General features: G+C 36.6%; 1 protein-coding gene and 2 long non-coding RNA genes across 3 annotated transcripts in view; 1 reads left to right on the forward strand and 2 right to left on the reverse strand.

The window, feature by feature from the left end:
* Nucleotides 1-24655, forward strand: part of LOC131495139 (uncharacterized) — a 318187-nt gene that overhangs the window by 155398 nt on the left and 138134 nt on the right. The window lies entirely within an intron of this gene.
* On the reverse strand, nucleotides 4002-5317 carry LOC131495138 (uncharacterized). Its single transcript, XR_009253787.1, has 2 exons — nucleotides 4524-5317; nucleotides 4002-4277 (listed from the first exon to the last, which is right to left on the reverse strand). It is a non-coding gene; the product is annotated as an uncharacterized LOC131495138 (long non-coding RNA).
* On the reverse strand, nucleotides 5505-10403 carry LOC131495134 (fatty acid-binding protein, adipocyte). The gene is made up of 4 exons (XM_058699948.1): nucleotides 10252-10403; nucleotides 7635-7807; nucleotides 6745-6846; nucleotides 5505-6290 (listed from the first exon to the last, which is right to left on the reverse strand). Exons 1-4 carry the CDS (start codon nucleotides 10322-10324, stop codon nucleotides 6240-6242), a joined length of 399 nt encoding a protein of 132 aa, XP_058555931.1. The 5' UTR covers nucleotides 10325-10403; the 3' UTR covers nucleotides 5505-6239.

The raw sequence follows: 24655 nt of genomic DNA on the forward strand, positions 1-24655 counted from the left end.
GTTAGATTGTGGATTTGAGAACTTCTCTCTTCTTCTTCTTTTAATATAAGCATTTTTAACTATAAATTTCCCACTTAGCACTACTTTCACTGTGTCCCGTAAGTTTTGGTATGTTGTGTTTCAGCTTTCATTCATCACTAAGTGTTTTCTAATTTCTCTTGTTATTTCTTTTTTGATCCATTGGTTGTTGTTTAATTGCCAAAAATTTGTGAATTTTCCAGTTTTCCTTCTGTTATTGATTTCTTACTTCATCCCATTATGTTTGAATAAGGTATTTTGCATATATCTTTTTAAATTTACTGAGGCTTAATTTTATCCTTTCTATCCCGAAGAAAGTTCCATGTACACATGAGAAAAATATGTATTCTGTGGTTTTTGAGTGTTCTATACATGTCTGTTACATCCAGTTGATTTATTGTGTTTTCTAAGTCTACTATTTCCTTACGTATGTTCTGTCTGGTTGTTCCATCCTTTATTGAGAGTGAGATTTTGAATTATCCAACTATTATTGTAGAACTGTCTATTTCTCTCTTTAATTCTGTCACATTTTTTTACTGAGATATAAAAATTCTGTCATTTTTTGCCTTATGTATTTTGATGGTCTTTTACTAGGTATATAAATGTTTATAATTATATGTTGTTACTGTATTGAAACTTTCATTTAAATACATAATAAGTCTATTTTGTCTTTTGTTGGTATAGCCACCTCTGCTCTCTTGGTTACTATTTGTATGGAATATCTTCCGCTACCCTTTGATTTTCAGCCTATTTGTATATTTGGATCTAAAGTTAATCTCTTGTAGATAGCACATAGTTAGACTTGTTTTTTTTTTTTTTAATTCTTTCTCTTTATTCAATTTTTCTTTCGACTAGAGTGTTTAATCAATTTATATTTAAAATTATTAGTGATAAGGAGGGATTTACTTCTGTCATTTTGCTATTTATTTTTCATGTGCTTTGTAGCTTTTTTTGTCCCACATTTCCTGATTTACTGTTTTCTTTTTTGTTTAGCTGATTTTTTGTAATGAAACATTAAAATTCCTTTCTCATTTCCTTATATATATTTTCTATAGCTACTTTCTTTTTGGCTACCATGGGGATTACATTCAAGACCCTAATGTTATAACTAATTCTAATGTGAATTTATGCAAGCTTAACTTCAAAAACATACAAAAATCTGCTTGGTATTTGCCAAGTTGTTCTACGTAAAACTAATTAATAAGCAATTAATTACAATTATCTTCCAAGGCCTAACTCAAATACATCTTCTTTGTTGAAAATTTGACGACTCCAGGACATGTTGGTCCTGCTTGCCATTGGCTCCCTTCAGTCCGTAGCCTATACCACATAATTTAGTATATAATGAATTTCTTCCCCTATATTGTGTCTTTATTCATTCTGTTAAAATGTATTGAGGGATTACCATGTTTCAGGCACTGTGTTAGATTCTAGGTATCCATGTAAGTGACCTGCTCTAGAGGCAGTGACAACCTAGTGAACGGGAAAGAGAAATGAGAGTGTGGTAATATCTTGTTATAGTAGGAACACATACATTTTTCTGTGATCATGGGGAGGAAAGTTTTAATCCTTTCTAGATTTGAGGGGTAAGGGTAAAGGAAAGAGAAGGAACTATTAGGACAGTTTTCCCAGGTAATGTGATGGTATTCATGCTATTTCTCTACTACATTAAGGACATGAATATGAGGTTGTCATCCTTTCTGTGTTCCATACACCACATTTAGCACAAAGAAGACAGCATACTTATTCATTCAAGAATCATTTATTAAGCTCTGACTCTCCTGTTCACTGTACCAGGGTCTGGGAACCTAGCTACAAATTTGACATCATCCTTGCCTTTGAGATGCTCTCAATAAGTGATTTTTGTGTGTGTGTTGCCTAACATTTTCTGTTTGTTTGACTACATGTAAATCCTTTTAATGTATTCTGCATTGGGATAGGGCTGGTGTGTGAATTAATGGATGGATCCATAATTGGATGTAAGGTCAATATTGTGTTTTTCACTAACTAGAGAGATGTTCACCGATAAGCTATACAAGGGCTGTGCCTTACTCCTTCACCCAGCCATTTCCTGTACTCATACAGCCTGGCTAGGAGTGCTATAAACACACTGCTTAAAAGCTGAACCCTAAAGATAAAAAAAAACATCACCACCTGACAACCATTTTGGAGGCTTACATGTTCCAACTCAATGACTTTACAATCTATTTTTCTTCTTAGCAGCAATGCACCTGTAAGAATTTTTGCAAGTCCCTCAGAAACCCTCAAGTAAGTCTCACATACAAGTGATAATCCCTTTCTCTTTTTCTGCAAATAAGAGAACAAGTTTGTGAAAAACCATATTTTATATGATAATATTAAATTCAAGTAATTTACTTGAAAAATAAAATAATTCATAAATTTTTGTACTTTGTTATTGGTAGTAACATACTTTGGCATACCACACAGTGGTCAAGTCACAATAATAACTTGGGTGAAAATCACTATTCTAAACAAGAGGCTAGGTCACCCGCTCAAAATTGATGCATAACTTTCAAAAAAATTTAAAAATTTAAGTCAGCAAAAATTTAAAGTAAAAATTTAAGCCAATAATGCTATGGGATTTGGAAGAAGTATTTATAAGCCAGAAATTGTAATTCAATGATAGCAGTGACAGGAATTAAAGAAAAGAAAGGATATGCTGGCCTATTGTGTCATCCGATCCTCACAGTTTCTAAAGACTGAGTGAATGGCTTTTTGAACTATTCATATCTTCTTCAAGATATAGATGGACTCTATACCCATACATCTGTTTTTCTGAGAAGTATCTGCTTGGCCCTATCTCTCTTCCTTTTTTTTTTTTTTTTTTTTAATTTTTTTTTTCAACGTTTTTTATTTATTTTTGGGACAGAGAGAGACAGAGCATGAACGGGGGAGGGGCAGAGAGAGAGGGAGACACAGAATCGGAAACAGGCTCCAGGCTCCGAGCCATCAGCCCAGAGCCTGACGCGGGGCTCGAACTCACGGACCGCGAGATCGTGACCTGGCTGAAGTCGGACGCTTAACCGACTGCGCCACCCAGGCGCCCCAATCTCTCTTCCTTTAAGAGTAGAACCTTCTTCTTTTATTTATTTTTTATTTTTTTAAATGTTTATTTATTTTTGAGAGAGTGAGACAGAGTGTGAGTGGGGGAGGGTCAGAGAGAGGGAGACAGAATCAGAAACAGGCTCCAGGCTCCAAGCTGTCAGCACAGAGACCAATGCAAGGCTCGAACTCATGGACCACGAGATCATGACCTGAGCTGAAGTCAGACACCTAACCGACTGAGCCATCCAGGCACCCCTAAGAGTAGAACCTTCTCTATGTTTCTGTATATGTGTTGGTAGAAGTAATGTTAGACAATGGAAAATTATGTGACCTTCAAAGAAGTCCCAGGCAAGATAAATTGGAGAACTGATACTCAAAGATATCTTTTGTATTGTGGCCTTAGTTTTATGAAAATATAGAAGGAAGAAACCAGCTTATCTAGCAAATATACATTAGACTGGATCTTCTTACTCTATGCTTCCATACTGTCTGAAAAATAAGAATTAAACTTGAAAGTACATTTTGAAAATAGCTAGATCCACAAATAGTCATACCTAATGAAGCGGTACGTAATGCAACTTTGTAAAGAATTAGCACAGAGGAACCATTAAGGGATGAGGAATGTTCAGGACAAAGGAAGGGAAAGTTCTAGACAGAAAGAAGCAGGATACACACACACACACACACACACACACACACACACACACAACTAGAGGCAAAACAGAGTATGAAAATTGCTTGGGATGATTGAAGCAATAGCAAGAAGTATAAGACAACGAGAGCAATGATAAAACTAAACAGATGAGAAAAGACAAGCATCAGACAAAATATACATTCCACGCTATGGAGATTGGACCTTCTCTGGATGCAATGGGAGCCATTTGCAAATGTTTTAATCAGTGAGTGTCCAGGTCAGGTTTCCATTGTGCAAATACCATTTGTTAAATCTACAGGGCTTGGAAAACAGAAGAGAGAATTGACAGTAAAAGAGGGAGATTTATTAGGAGAACTCTGAAGCAATTAAAGAAAAAAATGTTTGGAGGTATTGGCAATGGGAATGAGAAAAGCAAACATTAAAGAAATTTTAAGTTAATAGAATTAACATGATTTTCAAAAAGTAAAATAGATACTGTGGAGGGAGGAAGAAGACATATTCAAGGATGATTTAAGATTTATGGAAAAAGTAGGGGCGCCTGGGTGGCGCAGTCGGTTAAGCGTCCGACTTCAGCCAGGTCACGATCTCGCGGTCCGTGAGTTCGAGCCCCGCGTCAGGCTCTGGGCTGATGGCTCGGAGCCTGGAGCCTGTTTCCGATTCTGTGTCTCCCTCTCTCTCTGCCCCTCCCCCGTTCGTGCTCTGTCTCTCTCTGTCCCAAAAATAAATAAAAAACGTTGAAAAAAAAATTAAAAAAAAAAAAGATTTATGGAAAAAGTAATTAGACAAAACATGCTGATACTCACTGAGCTTTGGAAAATAGGATGAAGAACAAGTTGTAGGTAGTGGGTGGAAGGGGGCAACAATGATAAATTTAGCACAGAATATGTTGACTTGAAGTGCCTGGGACATCCACTTGACTACCTTCAAGTCTTTCTTTTTTTCCAGTTCTCCCTTATTATTGGATTATCTCATCACCATTTGTGAATTAAGTTACCACTAGGATACTGATAGCTTCTAGACCTATATCCCATCCTGGGTTGCTCTCTTGAATTTCAGATACTATGTCTATTCCCTATTTAACTTTGTAGACTTACACTCTAAACCTAAGTTTCCTCATCTATGAACAGGAATACTAAAATCTTCTTATAGGATTATTTTGAGCATGCAAAGTGCCTCGCACCAAAGTAAGTGCTTAATCAATATTGGTTTCTCAAGAATTTTCCTAATCAGTCTGTACAAGTCTTCTCCTTTTGAGGTCTTCAATCCTCCAGTGAGCCCAAAGTAAGAGTCTGACTCTGTTTTTGCAAAGAAAGTAAATTCTTATGATCAGGAACTTACTTTACCTCTTCTGGCCCCTTCGTATCTTAGTGTTGTGCATAAAATAAGTACTCAACAAATAATGGAGTTATTCTTAAAGGAAACATCACAAACAGAATTATATCAATTGCAGCACATTAATAGACTTCGGCTGACTATAAAATATAAGTATATAGTATGGAAATTGTAATCTATTTACGTGAAACTCCAATAATATCTCGAACAGCTGCAAAATTTCCACAAAAGGCAGAAGAAACCTCCTCCCTCCCTCCCTCCCTCCCTCTTTCTCTCTCTCCTTCCCTCTCTCTCCCCAACACATACACACACACACACACACACACACACACACACCCCTCTATCTAGGAAACCTCATTATCATTTTTGTCTATTTGGGGGGGGGGAGTGGGAATTCCATGGAGATTTTATCTGAATAAAAAGTTCCAGAACATATTCAATACTTCATTTAATAAAAAAGTTCCACTAGGAGGAAAAAGAAAGATTTGGAAACCACTATAAGAACATTTGCATCATTACTCATTACAAAGTTGTCATGTCTTTTATGGAAAGAACATTATGGGATTATTTGCACTTAATCTTTGAGAGATTCCAGAGATAGCTTGGTTTACCAATAATTTTTCAGATTAAAAATTATATTCTAGAAATAGTGTCTGCAACATGTATTGCTGGTCTTCCTCTCAATGCTCCAGGATAGGTAGGTGTGAAATGGCAGGACTTGGCCCAGCTGTCTGTGGGCCACTTCACTACATTCAAAACTACCTTAGATATTTCTGAGGTAGTTACTTGACTGTAGGCATGCTACAGAAGGATTGCATATTCAATAATAGCAAATTTATCATCTACCTAAGAAAATGGAAAATTCATGAATATTTTTTACCTTGGATTATGAAAAATCATATTATACCAGCAATAAAGCAAAAATACAATTTTCTCTTTCCTTCATTGGGTTATGAGTAAAAAATTATCCCACACAAAGAATAAGTCATTACATCACCTTCTAAATCTAAGAAGTTTTATTTAATGAACATACCCACATTGAATAAAATCAGTTTGGGGGAAAATTAGTTGCTTGCTAATTAGTAGAAAATAACAATATATGTTTGGACAATATATCCAACAGACTGTCATAAAGTTCGATGCAAACTTCAGCTCAATGTTCTTTGGTTTATGCTCTCTCATAAATTCTGGTAGAGGTGACGCCTTTCATGATACATTCCTAGACACACACAAAAAAACTCTTGGTCAATCATGGGACTAAATTATGGGTTTATTTATTTTACCTGTAATACTGGGAAGGAAACAGTATTTATTTGAAAACATTTGTTCTGGGCTCCTATATATACCTGGTAATGTAATAAGTTAGGAAGATAAAAAGACCAAGAAAACACAAGTCTTCCCCTCAAGGAACTTTACAATCTTTATAGTGTGTGAGCAATACAAGCAGAAATGCATAATACAATATGGTGTGTGCTGAGAGCTGTCAGAGAATGCTTCTTGAGGGACAGCATGCCTCGACTGAACTTAAAAGCATGAAGGACAATTGCCAGAGTGAAACCATAATGCCAATGGAATCACTTTTTTTCTACATAAGCCAGCATGATTAGGTAGAATGGTGAGTATAAGATGACCAAGCAGCAGAGCCTAGAATTAAGCAACTAGAGGATACTCACCACCACCAGTTTATCATCCACTCGTTTTCTCTTTATGGTGGTTGATTTTCCATCCCACTTCTGCACCTGTACCAGGGCACCCCCATCTAAGGTTATGATGCTCTGTGAGCATAATAAAAAATGATTACCATTTGTATAAGGTAGAGGAAAATAAAATAAAAAATACATCACCTTTGAATGAAGGAATATTTTGAGGTCACTAGTAATTCTAAATTGTAAGAATATATTAAAACGAAAAAAATGAGTGGTAAAAACAACAGCATATAAATGATACATTATGATCAGAATATTATACAAACACATATTTGAAATAATACTGTGAGAAAATATAGGCAATAAATTTATGTTGAGATGATACTCATAGGTGATCTTTTCCTTTATTCTTCCACTCTTTCATAAACATTCTCTGAAATGTTATTGTTATTTCACTTCAAATACTCTATATATTGTGTGACAAATAAAATTTATTAATCACTTTTTTGAAGAATAAATACAACTTTATAGAAAGGAGAAGATTCAGCAAATACATATCTAAGAGAACATGGCTTAGGTCTAGGAAGTCAGAGATCTTTGACCTGTGATAAAATAGTTTCCCTCCTTTTACACAAAATGACTTCTTCTTGGCAGCAGTCTTTTATTTGTTGATTTTTTAAATTTATGTTTGAGAGAGAGAGCACAAGAGGCAGGGAGAGAGGGAGACACAGCATCTGAAGCAGGCTCTGGTCTCTGAGCTATCAGCACAGAGCCCAATGCGAGGCTTGAACTCATGAACCGTGAGATCATGACCTGAGCTGAAGCTGGATGCTTAACTGACTGAGCCACCCAGGCACCCTGGCAACAGTCTTTTAGAAACCAGGCTTTTTATTCTGCTCCAATTCCTTCTTTCTCACCTTGACTTTTCTGTCATCTGCAGTAACTTCATCAAATTCTTCACCCAGTCTGAAAGAAATCTCAGTATTTTTAAAGGTGCTTTCTGATTTAATGGTGATCACATCCCCATTCACACTGATGATCATGTTGGGTTTGGCCATGCCAGCCACTTTCCTAGTGGCAAAGCCCACTCCTACAGTTGGGAAAAGAAAAAAATGTCAAGTTTACAATTTTCTTTCACATCTTTAAGTTAGAGCTGTACTGTGTGTGTGTGTGTGTGTGTGTGTGTATGGGTGTAGGTGGGTGGGTGGGTGTGCATACAAGGAAAAAAAGAACACCAGTGAATTTCTTAAAAACCTCATTTAAATAGCTGCTGCAGATAAGTAAAGCAGACTAATATTTAAAGGAACACATGTCATGATTAAGTGTAAGTCTATTTTACTTTCTTCTGGGTTTCGGACTCCACAGGAGACATACTGTTAATTTTCAAAAAGATCAAATCTTCTAGAATACACACATACATACATGTGTGTGTGTGCGTGTGTGTGTGTGTGTATTCACACACACACACACACGCACACACACACACGTATATTCTCTCTTCCTCTGCCCCTCTCCCCAACTAGTGTTTGCTCTCTTCTCTCTTTCCAAAGAAAATAATAATAACCTGTTTGGGTGTACAAAAGTCGCCCAAACATTTCATAGCATTTGTTGCCAAGTCCTATTCTCTTGGCTTTTCCAAATTACTCTACTATGAAATGAAGATTCTGGTTAATTTATCCAAAAGACAAAATGTTTCCTACATTTATACCATCTAAGAATGGTGATATTATTCCCAGTAAATTGTAGGAACTGTTAAAGAGGGTCTAGTCAGTTTTGAAAATGTCAAAATTTAAGAAATCACTATTTTATTGAGTTTAGAAATCAATACTTTTACTCTCAATCGCCTCAGGTACAAACCCCTCTTTTAAAAAAGGAACTTCTTTTCTTGTGTCAGGTAAGGGATGAACAATTTGCAACTTCATGTAGACAGTGGGAACTTGCTGTCACTGCATATGTTGCACAGAATTTATGACAGCCATAGATGTGTTGAATTTTTCAACACATGTACATAAGCCTAAGCTGCTGCTTTGATGAAAGGCTACTTATACATGTGAAAGGTTAGAAAGAGGGGGTAAGAAGGAGAGAAATATTGTCCAAAACAAGTGATGCTGAGGCTCTTATTTAGCGCCCTGTCTGAAAAGTGGCCACAGGTGGAAAGATATTGCTTCATCAAGTCCTGGCCCTGTTACAAAATATACCTTTAAATACATGGAGTGAGTCAGTATAATGAAAGGATGCAACATCAAATATAATTCCAGAATGGCTGACCTTGGGAAAAATCACATTCTCCACTTGCTTTATCCAGTCCTTCTTTGACTGATGAAAGTAATACCTGCTTGCTGATCATCAGTTAGAGCAATTAATTTCGGGAGTTACCCTATTGTCTTTCATTATCATCAGTACTTTATAATTTTAAAACACAGTGGTATAAGAATTTAAATGTAAGTATTAAAAGTGCAAAATAGCCTCAACTCCTGACATTTCTGTATCAGCACTAATCAGCATTCTGATTAGTTTATTGAATCACAACTAGTTGATATTCTAGAAAGTTAGATCTCACTTATGCTAAAGTCCCTAATTTCCTTCCTGTCTTTAAACAAAGAAAATAGTAGCAGTTACAGACAAGCAAAAAATATACCATATGATTTAGGAAAAAGATAAAGTCTTAAGATACCGAGATTAAATCTTAACCCCTGTAAAAACCCCTCCTCAAATTGCTATACCTGGATATGACTTTATCATGCACAGAGGTATGAGGAGAGGGGCTCTCAAGGTAGAAGCTGTCTGAGTGAGAACCGGCCTCCGTACCCCAGTGCTTCACCACCATAATCATCTAGGGAATATTCGCACAACACTGGCAATATTAGTAGAATCCACAAGCTTAAAAGCCTCCATTATCAAGGAGGGGTACATTATACATATAACATTGTCCTTTTGACTTACTTGATGATCCTATGGTATCCCATGTAATTCCTAATCAAAGAAATATTTAACCCCTCAAAGGAACATATTGTCTGAAATTAAGATTTTGGTTCTCATAAAAACAAAAACACAATTTAACAAATTGATAGTGAGAAAATAAAATAATTAGTTAACATATGTTTGCTTAAAAATCACATTAAATAGAGAAATACAGTGTTTTCAGTTTCAAATAAAAATTATTGAATGCTAGGAAATAAATATAGTCTTATTTATTTCATATGCAAGAAAGAATGACAGAAAAACAGGCAAAGAGCCAAGTAACACAAAGATAACCCAGTTCAGCAGTCAAATAAAATCTTGTCATTTCTATAGACTGTAAAAATTCCAGCTAGACCCTTTGTCGTATTGGTTCACCTTTAGGAAGCATGCACTGTGACTTTGGTCTAGAATGTTCCTACAAACAAATGATTCTGGCTTGCTACTTGGATAGCCTCTATGTAGAAAGCAGCATTTCCTATCTAACCCATACTCCCAGGGTGAAAATCATGCATTAACCCTATCTCCCCAGAGAAAAAGTTATAAATCCAGTCATCCTACAACGTATTTTCTTACCCACTTCTTTCATGTAATCATCAAAGTTTTCACTGGAGCTAAGTTTCCAGGTACCCACAAATGCATCACACATTTTATGAGCTTTCTAGGGTTATCTTCAAGATGAGAAAAAAGCTGCAGCTGTCAGGAAGGTGCTATGACCTTCTTGAGTCCAGATAAATTCCTTTTAAAGATGCCCAGATCATGTGATTTCAGGAATAACCAATTGGGGATTGATATCAGAGCATTTCCTTTATTACCAGCCTCTGCCTTTTTCCCTCTGAGTCATGTTTTAAATAAAAGTTTCTCAACTCTGCTTCTCCCTGGCAAATGGACATTTGACTTAGAGTACAAATTTTTTTAAGCACTGACAAAATATTTTCAACAGGCAACTTTCCTGTTTTGACAGCTTAATGTTCACTGCATTGAATTTGCCACTATTATTTCCATACATACTTATCCTAGTGTAGAGCAGGTTAATTATCTTGAGATGAACTTTGACCCCCTGGTCTGGAGTTTCTATTAAAATTACAACTATGTGGTTCTTTTGAATTGAGGAACGTAAGAATGACCTTACAGATTCTTTTTTATTTTTTTAATTAAAAAATTTTTTTAATGTTCTTTACTTTTGAGAGAGACACAAAGTGCGAGTCAGGGAGGGTCAGAAAGAGAGGGAGACACAGAATGTGAAGCGGACTCCAGGCTCTGAGCTGTCAGCGCAGAGCCCGATACGGGGCTCAAACTCATGAATGGTGAAATCAGACCTGAGCCAAAGTTGGACGCTTAACCAACGGAACGGCCCAGGTGCCCCTGACCTCACAGATTCTTAAGTAATTTCAAAGGCTCTTTGAGACCCTACTGTCTCGGGAATTACTTGTCAATTAAAATAAAATAAGTAATAGCATCTTAAAGTACGTCAGATTTCTCGTTTCAATTGTCTTGCATGAATGAAAAAGAAATTATCCATCAAGAATCTGTTGATTTAATTAGTAATGATTTAACCTCACTCCTTCCATCCCCTAAATGAGAGCATAGTGTTTATTTCCATAGAATTGGGGCTTAAAAAATAGGCCCCATTCCAAAATATGCTCCCCATACTGAGAAAATTCATCCAGTTCCTGAACGATGTTATTACAAGCTCTAAATTTATCCAGATCTAAATGGCGTTGCTTTGCTTGAAAATGATCAGAAGTGGTGTTGATGTCACACTATCAAAATTTTATTTCCTTCTTTTACATAGTAATTCATGAGATTTCTTTTCTAGAGTAATTCTGTCTTTCAATCCCCTCTTAACCTATACCAGAATGGTGAAAGATGTTTGTATGTGCAACAAACACCCATGAACATACCCAGATTTTAGAAAAGAAAAAAAATAAAATATTGCATCAGGATGAATCACTACTCTGTGTGCCCTACAGAGCATATGATTGATTCACAACCCATGTAAGTACCCTGAGGGCTTCCCAGAAATGTCTGAGAGAGAGGATTCTATGAAGGACAGGATTTTCTGTAGACAAGCAGGTTGCTATGAAGGCCTGATAAAGCCAAGTTACAATAGTAATTTTTAATTGTTGCATGTGTTAATGGCACAGTAATAATGTTCATCCACTCTGGACTATTGCACAGATACAGGGACTGTGGGTGATGTACCATTCCGGGCAGACTTCCTATTATAAATGTGTCTGTTTCCCACTGAATAAGTAAATAAAAACGATCAGTCTTAATACAGTGATAACTTGACAATGTTCTAAATTAATAACAGTTGGCTTTTTTGTTTTGTTTTGGCTTTGGTTTGTCTTTTTAAAGATTTTCTTAGGTATACAACAAAATTGAGAGAAAGGTACAGAGATTTCCCATGTACCCACTGCCCCTACACTTTCATAGCCTCTGCTATGATCAACATCACTCACACTTTTACCAACGATGAACCTACATTGACACACCACAATCACCCAAAGTCTATAGTTCACTTTAGGATTCACTTTTGATGTTGTACATTCTGTGTGTTTAAACAAAGTATAATGACATGTATCCATCATTATAATATCATACAGAGTATTTTCATAGCCCTAAAAATTCTCTGTGCCCTGCCTATTCATCTCTTTCCCACATCCCTTAGTTCCCAACCTGTGTAATCACTGTTATTTTTACTGTCTCCACAGTTCTGCCTTTTCCAGTATGTGGCCTTAGCAGATTGGTTTCTTCTATTTGGTAATACGCATTTAACTTTCCTCCATGTCTTTTCATGGCTTAGTAGCTCATTTCTTGTTAATGCTGAAAAATAGTCCATTGTCTGGACATACTATAGTTTACTTATTGACTCACCTACTAAAGGACACCTTGGTTGTTTCCAAGTTTGGCAGTTATGAATAAAGCTGCAATATACATCCACATGCAGGTTCTTGTAGAGACCTACGCTTTAGACTCCTTTAGGTAAACACCAAGGAGCATGATACAGTAAGAGTATGTTTTGTTTTATAAGGAACTGCCAAATTTTCAAAGTAGCTGTCCCATTTTGCATTCCCAATAGCAATGAATGAGAATTCTGTTGTTCCATATGCTCACTAGTATTTGGTGATGTCAGTGAGTCTAGATTTTAGCCATTCTAATTAGGTGTGGAGTGGCATCTCATTGCTGTTTTAGTTTGCATTCTCCTGATGATGTATGATGTGGAGCATCTTTTCACATGCTTATTTGCCATCTGAATTTCTTATTTGGTGAGCTGTCTGTTAAGGTGTTTGGCTCATTTTTTTAATTGGGTTGTTTGCTCTCTTATTGTTGAGTTTTAAGGGTTCTTTGTATATTTTGGATAATAGTCCTTTATCAGACATATCTTTTGCAAATCTTTTCTCCAGTCTTTGAATAATGGTTTACTTTTCAAAATATGTGTTAATGCTTTACTTTTAGTAACAAATTGCTTTAGACAGATTTTGAAATGATTATTACATTTGAATATATATCTTGTGTACTTTAACACTGCAATTTAAACATTTTTTTAGAGATGGACTGCCCAATACTAGAGTCTTTAGTCACACACAGTTCTTGAATACTTGAAATGTGTTCACTATGATTCAGAAACTGAATTTTTAATTTTACTTAACTTTAATTAAAATTTAAGAAATGATCCTCATACAGTTATGGGGAAACTTTTAAATATGTGTGGAAGGAACTGAGTATGTGAATCTACTTTTTCAATTATAGAAATGTCTACATTTTATGAAATCTAAGTGTCAATCAAGCATTTCAAAAGAAAATTTAGAATCTGAATTGAGAGGTACCAATATCTCATTAAAAACTTTTACACTGATTGTGTAAACTATGAAATGTTGAAATTATGGCATTTTAGATATATTGAGTTAAATATAATATATTACTAAATTTAGTTAATTTAATGTTTCTTTTTTTACTTTCTTAACCTGGCTACTAGAAAATTTTGGATTACATATGTGGCTCACATTCTGTTTCTATTGAGTAGCACTATTTTTATTCAGTACGTGTTTCAGGCACTTAGCTAGCTACTGGGGATTCAGTATGGACAGCCTTACCAGGCAACTGCTTGCTCAGATAGAGCTTACATTCTAGTACTGAGGAAGATAATATCCAAGGAGATCAATAAACCAACATCAAGTAGTGCTGTTTCAGAGGAAACAGAACAAAGTAATCTGACGCAATGACCACTATGTGGGTTGGCAACACTAGGTGGGGCAGTTCAGGGAGGTCAGCCAAAGGAAGTGGACCATCGAGCTGATGCCTAAAGGATGGGAAGAAAGCAGCCATGGAAAAATGTGACGATAGATGTTCCAGACACAGGAAATAGCAGGAGTTTTCTGGCTCCATTCTCGCTAATGACAATTTCACCTAAATATGACCACCAAACACTAAACTGTGACAAACATATAGATATATGTTCCTATAAACCAAGACAAAAGTATAGATATATGGTCCTGATGAGCAGAGTCTAAGCTCCGTTAAGGCAGAAACTTTTATCGTGATTATTTACTGGTGCATATCAAATAATCAAGTATTCAACAAAATGCTTGAAGGAAATCCCACTTAAATAAGTTAGTGAGAGTAGAGCAACACTCCTGTAAAATTACCTCAGGAATATTTCTATGGGCCAGTAGTCTCATGTTCCTATGTTAACATGTTTACAGTCTGATCATTACTGGAGAAATGGCATAGTTGAAATTTTCTAGAAACAAAAACAGACTCCTTTACTGATTTCATATAAACAAAAATAGTAGTCTATAGTAAAGGAACTTGGTAACTTAAAGAGCCATGAAAAAATTAACATATAAGAAGATCGTTGGGTCTACATGAAAAAATTTCATGCTCTCAGTTGTGTAGAGTAACAAAATAAGTTTGCCAGAGTTACATGAAGGGATGTTGTCTTTAAAAGCAGCTCAGTTTTAAATAAATGAATAAATGAATGAATGAATGAACAAATAAATAAATAAATAAATAAATGCATACATGCAGCTTTGTTTATGTTCCAACCACATGGATCATCCTGTGGAATGCTAATATTCTATGAACAAGTCCACTAAGTTATGTATCATATAAGACACAGGTGTTCTTCAAACAGGAAGCTCTCCAGAAATTATTTCTAAGATTTTTATTTTAATTCCAGTATAGTTAACATACTGTGTTGTATTAGTTTCAGGTGTACGATATAGAGATTCAACAATTCTATACATTACTCAGTGCTCACCACGAGAAGTATAATCTTTAACCCCCATCACCTGTTTCACCCATCCACCTCCACCCACCTCCCTTCTGGTAACCATCAGGTTGTTCTCTATAATTAAGAGTCAGTTTCTTCGTCTGTCTCTCTTACTCTTTTTTTCCCTTTGTTCACTTGTTTTGTTTCATAAACTCCACAAAAGAGTGAAATCATGTAATATTTGTCTTGCTCTGACTGACTTCGCTTAGCATTAAGCTCCATCCACGTTGTTGCAAATTGCAAGATTTCATTCTTTGTTATGGCTGAGTAATAAATAGTCCATTGTATATATTACTACTTCTTTATCCAATTTTCTATCGATGGACACTTGGACTGCTTCCATAATTTGGCTATTGTAAATAATGCTGCAATAAACAAAGGGTTGCATATATCTTTTCAAATTAGTGTTTTTGTAATTTTTTGGTAAATACCCAGAGTTGTGATTTACTGATTCATAGCATAATTCTATTTTTTCATTTTTTGAGCAACCTCCATACTGTTTTCCACAGTGGCTGCACCAGTTTGCATTCCCATCAACAGCGTGCCAGAGTTCCTTTATCTTCACATTCTCACCACTTCTTTCTTGTGTTTTTGATTTTAGCTATTCTAACAGGTGTGTGGTGATATCTCATTATAGTGTTGGTTTGCATTTCCCTGATGATGAGTGGTGTTGAGCATCTTTTCATGTGTCTGTTGGCCATCTGGAGGTCTTCTTTGGAGAAATGTCTGTTCATGTCTTCTGCCCTTTTTTAATTGCCTTATTTGTTTTTTGGGTGTGGAATTGTGTCAGTTATTTCTGTATTTTGGATGTTAACCCCTTTTCAAATATGTCATTAGCAAATATCTTCTCCCATTCAGTAGGTTGTCTTTTGTTTTCTTGTCTCCTTTGCTGTGCAGAAGCTTTTTATTTTGATGTAGTCCCAATAGTTTATTTTTGCTTTTATTTTCCTTGTCTCCGGAGACATACCTAGAAAAATGTTGCTACAGCCAATGTCAGAGACATTGCTGCCTGTGCTCTTGTCTAGAATTTTTATGGTATCAGGTTTCACATTTAGGCCTTTAATCCATTTTGAGTTTATTTTTGTGTATAGTTTAAGAAAGTGGTACAGTTTCATTTTTTTGCGTGTAGCTATCCAGTTTTCCCAACAGCATTTGTTGAAGAGACTTTTATCCTATTGCATATTCTTGCTTATTTTGTCAAAGATTACTTGACCATATAAGAGGGGGTTTATTTCTGGGCTTTCTATCCTGTTCTATTGATCTATGTGTCTAATTCTGTGTCAGTATCATACTGTTTTGATTATTATAGCTTTGTAGTATAACTTGAAATCTGGAATTGTGGTACCTTCAGCTTTTCCTTTTTCAAGATTGTTTTGGCTAATCTGGGTCTTTTGTGGTTCTGTACAAATTTTAGCGTTATTCTAGTTCTCTGGAAAATGCTGTTGGTATTTTGATAGGGATTGCATTAAATCTATAGATTTCCATTTGTTTGTTTCATCTTCAATTTCTTTCATCAGTGTTTTATACTTTACAGAGTACAAGTCTTTCACCTCTTTGACTAACTTTATTCCTAGGTATTTTATTACTTTTGGTGCAATTATAAATAGGATTGTGTTCTTAATTTCTCTTTCTATTGCTTACTATTGGTGTATAGAAATGCAGCTGATTGATGTACACTGATTTTGTATCCTGAAACTTTACTGAATTTATTTATCAGTTCTAGTAGTCTGTTGGTAGGGTCTTTGGGTTTTTTATATATGGTATCCTGTAATCTGCAAATAGTGGACGTCTTATTTCTTCCTTAGCAATTTGGATGCCTTTCCTTTCTTTTTTTGTCTGATTACTGTGGCTAGGATTTCTAGTAATTTGTTGAATAAAAGTAGTGAGAGTAGACATCCTTATCCTGTAGGAGGAAAGCTCTCAGTTTTTCCACATTGAATATAACATTAGCTGTGGGTTTTTCATAGATGACCTTCATTATGTTGAGGTATATTCCTTCCAAATATAGTTTGTTGAGGCTTTTTAATCATAAATGGATGTTGTACTTTGTCAAATGCTTTTTCTTCATCAGTTGAAATTATCATATGGTTTTTATCCTTTCTTTTATTGATGTGATGTATAACATTAATTGATTTTCAAATATTGGACCACCCATGCATCCCTGGAATAAATTCCACTCGATTGTGGTGAATGATTTTTTTAATGTATTGTTGGATTTGGTTTGCTAATGTTTTGTTGACAATTTTTACATCTATGTTCATCAAAGATATTGACCTGTAATCCTCTTGTTTTTCTATTATCTTTATCTACTTTGGTATCCGCATCATGCAGCCTTCATTGAATGAATTTGGAAGTTTTCCTTCCTCTTCTATTTTTTGGAATAGTTTGAGAAGAATAGGTATTAGCTTTCTTTAAATGTTTGGTAGAATTCACCTGTGAAGCCATCTGGTCCTGGACTTGCTTTTGTTAGAAGTTTTTGATTATTAATTCAATTTCATTGCTGGTAATCAGACTGTTCAAATTTTCTATTTCTTCCTGATTCAATTTTGGGAGGTTTTATGTTTCTAGGAATTTATCCATTTTTTGTAGGTTGTCCAATTTGTTGGCTTATGATTTTTCATAATCTCTTATAATCCTTTTTATTTCTGTAGTATTGGTTGTCACTTATCCTCTTTCATTTCTGATTTTGTTTGCAACGTCTCTTTTTTTTTATGAGTCTGGCTAAAGTTTTGTCATTTTACTTGATTTTTTTTAAGTTTATTTATAGTGAAAGAGAGCATGCACTAGCAGGGGAGGGGCAGAGAGAGAAGGAGAAAGAGAATCCCAAGCAGGCTCCATGCAGTCAACACAGAGCCTGATGCAGGGCTCAATCCCACCAACTGTGAGATCATGACCTGAGCCGAAATCAGGAGTTGGACACTTAACCGACAAAGCCATGTAGATGCCCCTTTTTTGATCTTTTCAAAGAACCATACGCTGTCCAGACATTTAATCCAAAGACCCATACCTCATATTTTATGCATCTACTCTGCAGTGTAACTTGGAATATAAGTAACTGCCTAGTTCTTCCATAAATTACCTTCATCTTAGTTCCTAAGACTTAATCTTGCTGCCTGAATAAGACGATGGAATGTTCCCTCATCAAATAACCAGTACCTTTCACCACAGTGTCAATAGATTGCTATATGAATAGATTGTATATAATAAGGGGACTAACACTAAAAAGCAATTCAACATTGTAAGACTTGGGGTTCAACATTCTTTGAAGAATGTCTTCCCTGTGTAATGAAGAAAATTCTGATTAACAAAAAATTTAGTGGTCATTCTTTCTTGAAAAGTAGTAGAAATTATACTACTTACATTTTCATATATTGTTTCATTGTTAAACGATCACACTGGCAAAAGTTTTTCACAAAAGCTTTCTTTGGCAAACCTACTATGTCCGCGGCACTGTGGTAGGTGTGGTGAGGGAATATAATAATAAAGAAGATGTGATTTCTGCTTCTCCTTAATGATCTAACTCCATATTCTAGTTGCCAAACTGAGGCCAAAGTAAAATACAAAGCATTTTTAGATGTTTATTTTGACAATCATCTTAATGTAGCTTTTTTTTTTTGTACAAGAGGCATCTGTTGCTCTCCCAAGTTTTTTTTCAGTTTTAGCATCTTTCACTAGCGTATAATGTAAACAAGAAAAGTGGTATCTTCATCCCATCCCCAGTCTCTCCTCATTCCTGATCTCCCTCCACCATCCTGAACTTTATTCCATCCATGACTTAAAGTTCCTTGTACTTCACTCGTTCACCAAATATTTGCTGAATTAATGCATTAATAACAAAAGGAATGAAGTTTGGGTTTAGGCTATGTAGTCATGCTTAATGGTTGTGTATGAGTTTTAAATGAACAAAACCATAGGCTCAAATCTGTGCTTTACAAATATGTAGTGGTACTAGGAAGGGTATATTATAAAGGATAAAGTAAGCAGATGTAATTTCCCCTCACAAGGCGCGAGTTATGGGATGATAGGGAGCTGAGCAAGGGTAACAGCAGAGAGATGATGGAAAAGCAGTGGAAGAAAGGGAGAAATGACATAGGAAAGATATAGGAAACTCCATCTGGAGGAGGAGCCTGGTCCCCGTAAACAAGGTACATGGCAGAAAATGTACCTTTGATTATAAAAGGAATTTCCACAGGAATGACTATGCTTTTATTCACAAATATTCAAATAACACCACTAAAATGCACATACCAGATCATACTCTTTCCCCAGAACCATGGAAAAGGGGTCTTCAGTGACTAAAACCTTGCTTTGCTTTGGAAATGTGGAGACTAGGAATATGGCCCCAGACCCTCAGGGTTGACTGGGGACAGGCCCTCTCTGGTTCAGGCTGATTGCTTTGCACTTTGCTCTACTATGGACAGCTTCCATGGAATGCTTCCCTCTGAACTTTGCCTTTGTTTATTTCTTTTGGAGGAAATGAAGGTATTTTTTCTGACAATTTTTAAGTTGAAGAGGAAATGTAGCCAATCTCAGGATAATAAGGCATAGAGACCAAAGTCATCGGGAGGGGGAGTGTTTTCACAGAATGTGTGTGATAGGTTAGGAAAGGGTTCATGCCAAGCTTCTCCTTTTATTAAAGCAAAGTTCCTATATTAATGTAATATTAATACCAATGTTTGGGGATTTTGTTAAGAGTTTAAATATAAAATTTTGGCAGGATATTAAGGCATATATTATTTGGTTCTCTCCCCCACAGATTATTGGGAAATTTAATATGAGAATTGCTTTATATTTCCTATCCTAGGTTTAATAGGCCAAGTAAAGGTTACCTACCCTATTTAGTTTGTGTATCATCCATTGAGTATATATTCACAGTGACTGATCATTGACACTTTGACTTCAAATAGTGTTGGTTTTAGAAACTGTGAGTAAGCCAGTAGACTATGTGCATCAGTTAAAAAGGTGGTGGCTAATTATAGACTTGTGTTGTGGCTTCACGAGTGTTGTGTAACTTCTTCATTTGCCCTCTTATTCATGAAAGGGGCTATTTGTTCATAGAATAGTAGGTACAAGTCGGAACCAACTAAAGAGCTGGCAAAGCACTTTCTGAATGGAAAATGTGTCCTACTTTGTCTTTATTTAATAAAGCAAGCATCATTATGAAGGACTGACTGTAGGCAAGTGAAAAAGTGAACCTAGAAAACCAGAAAAGTATGTACAAATGAACCAGTTGTGATATTAGAAGATATCCCTAAGGCGCCCGAGTGGCTCAGTTGAGCCACAGAATCTGGATTTTGGCTCAGGTCATGATCTCACAGTTCATGAGTTCAAGCCCCTCGCTGGGCTCTGTGCTGACAGCATGGGGCCTGCTTGGAATTCTCTCTCTCCCTCTATCTCTGCCCCTCCTCTGCTCACACACATTCTCTCTCTCTCTCTCTCTCTCTCTCTCTCTCTTTCTCTCTCTCTCTTTCTCTCCCCCTTACTCCCTCTCTCAAAATAAATAAATACACTTTAAAAATAAAAGAAGGGGTGCCTGGGTGGCTCAGTCGGTTAAGCATCCGACTTTGGCTCAGGTCATGATCTCACAGCTTGTGTGTTCAAGCCCCATGTCGGGCTCTGTGCTGACAGCTCGGAGCCTGCAGCCTGATTCAGATTCTGTGTCTCCCTCTCTCTCTCTGCCCCTCTTCCTCTCACACTCTGTCTGTCTCTCTCTCTCTAAAAAACTAAAACATTAAAAAAACTTTTTAAATAAAAATAAAAAAAGATATCACTAAGAAAATGTCCAAGAGGACAGACAGAAACACTTGCACGCATGTGTGTGCACAGACACGCACACACACATACACATACACCAAGCTTGTTCTCTTCTTCACGTTCACTTAACATTAAGTTATTCCCCTTTTAATTCCTGGCTATAAGCTACTTACGGGTGATATATCATCTGTCCTTGGATACCTGAGGATTACCATTCTGTATGTTGTGGAAGTTCTGTATTGTACTGTATTGTTGAATTGAGAGGCAATCATTCAGATTCATTTAAATAACAGATAATATTGTAATATTACTAGAAGTATTTGCATTTGTTAAAAAATAGATCTTGATAGGGGCGCCTGGGTGGCGCAGTCGGTTAAGCGTCCGACTTCAGCCAGGTCACGATATCGCGGTCCGTGAGTTCGAGCCCCGCCGTCAGGCTCTGGGCTGATGGCTCGGAGCCTGGAGCCTGTTTCCGATTCTGTGTCTCCCTCTCTCTCTGCCCCTCCCCCATTCATGCTCTGTCTCTCTCTGTCCCAAAAATAAATAAAAAACCTTGAAAAAAAAATTAAAAAAAAAATAGATCTTGATTAACCCCTTGAAATTATTTTTGACCGAGTCAAGGGTAAATCTTCAGATGTAGGAAATATACAGTAGAACAAAAGAACCCATCTGTCCTCCTCAAGTTGTATTAGTATATAAAGTGCTACTGTGCTTATAAGAACTCTTTTCAACCCACAAGGACTGAGCACATCCTGTCTCTTCCTAACTTCTGTTCATGACCTTACTTTTACCAGTCTCACCCCACTTACATTTTATATGCTTTTAAAAATTGCACACGTTGGGGCGCCTGGGTGGCGCAGTCGGTTAAGCGTCCGACTTCAGCCAGGTCACGATCTCGCGGTCCGTGAGTTCGAGCCCCGCGTCAGGCTCTGGGCTGATGGCTCAGAGCCTGGAGCCTGTTTCCGATTCTGTGTCTTCCTCTCTCTCTGCCCCTCCCTCGTTCATGCTCTGTCTCTCTCTGTCCCAAAAATAAATTAAAAAAAAAAAAACAAACGTTAAAAATTGCACACGTATTGTGTGACTTCAATTACATTAATTGAATTCAACGCAAAGAAGATATTCAGCTACATGTTCGTTATATGTCTAATAAGCGCCAGCCACTGTGGTGGATGCCGTGGTATAAAAATGAGTAAGACAAGCAGGGCAGACACATGAGAACCGGGAACTTTTTGGAGAGACCGTGCAGTCAGAGTGGCTCTGGCGGACAGTAGGCACAGTTGCTGCTTTAGTAAGCACTTAAGAAATAATGTTTAAAAGAGAGAAGGAAGAGGTCAGGGAGAAGGAGGGAGGAGAAAAAGAATAAAGCAGAGAGAGAGAGTATGGAAGAGGGAAAAAAGAAAAGAGAAACAGGATGCTCAGGATGAACACTTGGGCCCACCAGCGTTGTAGACAAAACGAAAACCATGGGGTAGAATGAAAACACCAGGCCCTGGCAGACACCACAATAGGCATGAACTGTGACTTGATGCTGCCAGAGAGACAGAACAGGAGCAGCTCAGCCAGAAACAAGTTTGATTACAGGAGGCACTGAGTATTCTTTCTGGGAGGCACTTTTGCTGTGGGACTTCTCCCCAGTGAACTCTGATCGAGTGAGAAAGTACAAATGTCAGGCATCTGTGAACTATATTTGCCATCTGGGTGTGAACTTCCCTCTTGACGAAAATCCTCTCTCACTGGGTGAAATGTGCATTCCTGCACTCGTTCAGTGGCTTGCCAAGATACTCCAAATCTAGAGATTATTACCCCTGCTACAGGATTCTTGATAACGATTTTATGCTTTAAAGATACTATCATTCCTTATAATTCTGTCACTATTTTTAAATATTTATTCGGTGAACACCAATATACCTATGACATCTTCATGGCTGCCACATAAGCGGTATTATATAATGAAAATGTCCACAGGTTCTTAATTTAAGACACACTAAAATTCTGTTTCCACTGTTCACTGGCTTGTGGACTTTGGCAATCTAATTAATTTCTGTAGCACTCAGCTTTCTCATGTGTAAAATTGGAAAGCTATATTTTATGGTATTGTTTCAATTTGCAGTCTTGATGTCAAGTGTTTTCCATGTTGCCTAGCATTTCTTTGAATATGTTGCCTAACATGTACCTCACTCAATATGTGGCAGCGAGTAATGGTGGTGGTGGGTGTGATATTAGTAGCAGTAGTGATATAGTATCCCGGATACTTGGGGGATACACACTTGGGGATAGTGAGTCTGGGCTGAAAAGAACTGGTAAATTTTCTCTAATGCAGAATAGCCTTATTCACAGTTATCTTCGATTTTAGAACTCTCAAAAGGTCACGCTTTCTCCAGCAACGATTTTGAAATGCAAGTTTAGTCTTGAGACCGTAGAAATTCATGAAATTCAAAATAAGTTTTCTTGATATTCGTGATTCAGAACAAGAATCTTTTTCTCAAGAGATGATACTATGTGAATGCTCTTCCTCTCACGGTGGAAATTTTCTTCCACAAGTGGAAATATTTTTAATGTTCTTTAAAAATGAATGTATGCTTGGGGCACCTGGGTAGTCAGTTAAGTGTCTGACTTCAGCTTAGGTCATGATCTCATGGTTCACGAGTTCAAGCCCCACATTGAACTCTGTGCTGATAGCTCAGAGTCTGTAGCCTGCTTCCAGTTCTGTGTCTTCCTCTCTCTCTGCCCCTCCCCTGCTCTCATTCTCTCTCTGTCTCTCTCTCTTTCTCTCTCAAAAATAAATAAACATTAAAAAAAAATGAATGTATGGTTGGAATGCCTGGATGGCTCAGCCGATTAAGCATCTGACTCTCGATGTTGGCTCAGGTCATGATCTCGCAGTTGTTAGATCAAGCCCCACGTCGGGCTCCATGCTGAGTGTGGAGCTTGCTTTGGATTCTCTCTCTCCCTCTCTCTCTGCCCCTTCCCCACTTGTGTGCTCTCTCTCAAAATAAATAAACATTTGTTTTAAATGAACTTATGCTTGATACAAAAATACAAATAATATGGATATAAAGGAGAAAATAATTGTCCTGTCTGGATCATCACTTTTAATGATTTCATGAGTATCCATTCAGTATTTTTTCTAGGTACATGTAAGCAAACATATGGAATATGAATATGAATTTTTATGAAAGACATTGGATAATATGCCAAGGCTGTGTATACATACTCTTCCATAACTTTCATCTCCACTTCGTAATCTATCACAGTCATCTTTTCATGTCAATGAATAAAAATACATCTCATTTTTTAAAATTGCTGCCAAGTATTCCATTTGTATGTGTGCTATATTTTAACTAATGACTTCATTAGTTTAACATTTCATTAACATTTTCTTTGTTAAAAATTTTTTAGTAAACATTCTTGTACGTATTAATCTTTGTCTATTTGTGTTGATATTTCTGTAGAGTGAATGCCCAGAGGTAGAGTTGAAGGGCCGGTGGGTATACACATTCTAAATGCTGATACACATTATTGAATTACCCCGTGAAGAGCATAAGCTTTTTTAAACTCCCACCAGTAGTGAATGAGATCACCTATTTCCTTTGCTTGCTTGCTTGCTTTCCTTGCTTTCAGTCAGGCTTATCATTTGAAATTGTCAACATGGGCACGAGGTAAATAGATAATAGAACGCAAACTTGACTACTAGAACCCAGAGCCAGAATGCTACCCAGGGCCTGATTTATGGTGGTGAGTAGTCATTCAACATGTATTTGGTGACAAACTGAGCCTGTCTGTCTAACCAAGATCATTAAGGGCCTGGTTTAAGAAAGACGAGTAGATGGAATGAAGAAAAAGTAACATTATATACAAACATTAGTGTTCACAGTCTTCTGCTAAAAAATAAAAATGTATGAGTGAACAGTTTGAAGCAACTTCACTTGACAAGGCTTAGGGGAGATG

The sequence above is a fragment of the Neofelis nebulosa genome, chromosome 14, assembly GCF_028018385.1.
Source record: "Neofelis nebulosa isolate mNeoNeb1 chromosome 14, mNeoNeb1.pri, whole genome shotgun sequence".
In the NCBI taxonomy this organism is placed as follows: domain Eukaryota; kingdom Metazoa; phylum Chordata; class Mammalia; order Carnivora; family Felidae; genus Neofelis; species Neofelis nebulosa.

Coding starts and splice junctions, on each gene's coding strand:
- LOC131495134 (XM_058699948.1), bottom strand. CDS start 10,324: ATGTGTGATGCATTTGTGGGTACCTGGAAACTTAGCTCCAGTGAAAAC. Junction 6,847..7,634: donor CAGATGACAGAAAAGTCAAG/GTGAGAAAGAAG, acceptor TTATGCTCACAG/AGCATCATAACCTTAGATGG. Junction 6,291..6,744: donor TGGATGATAAACTGGTGGTG/GTGAGTATCCTC, acceptor GTGTGTGTCTAG/GAATGTATCATGAAAGGCGT.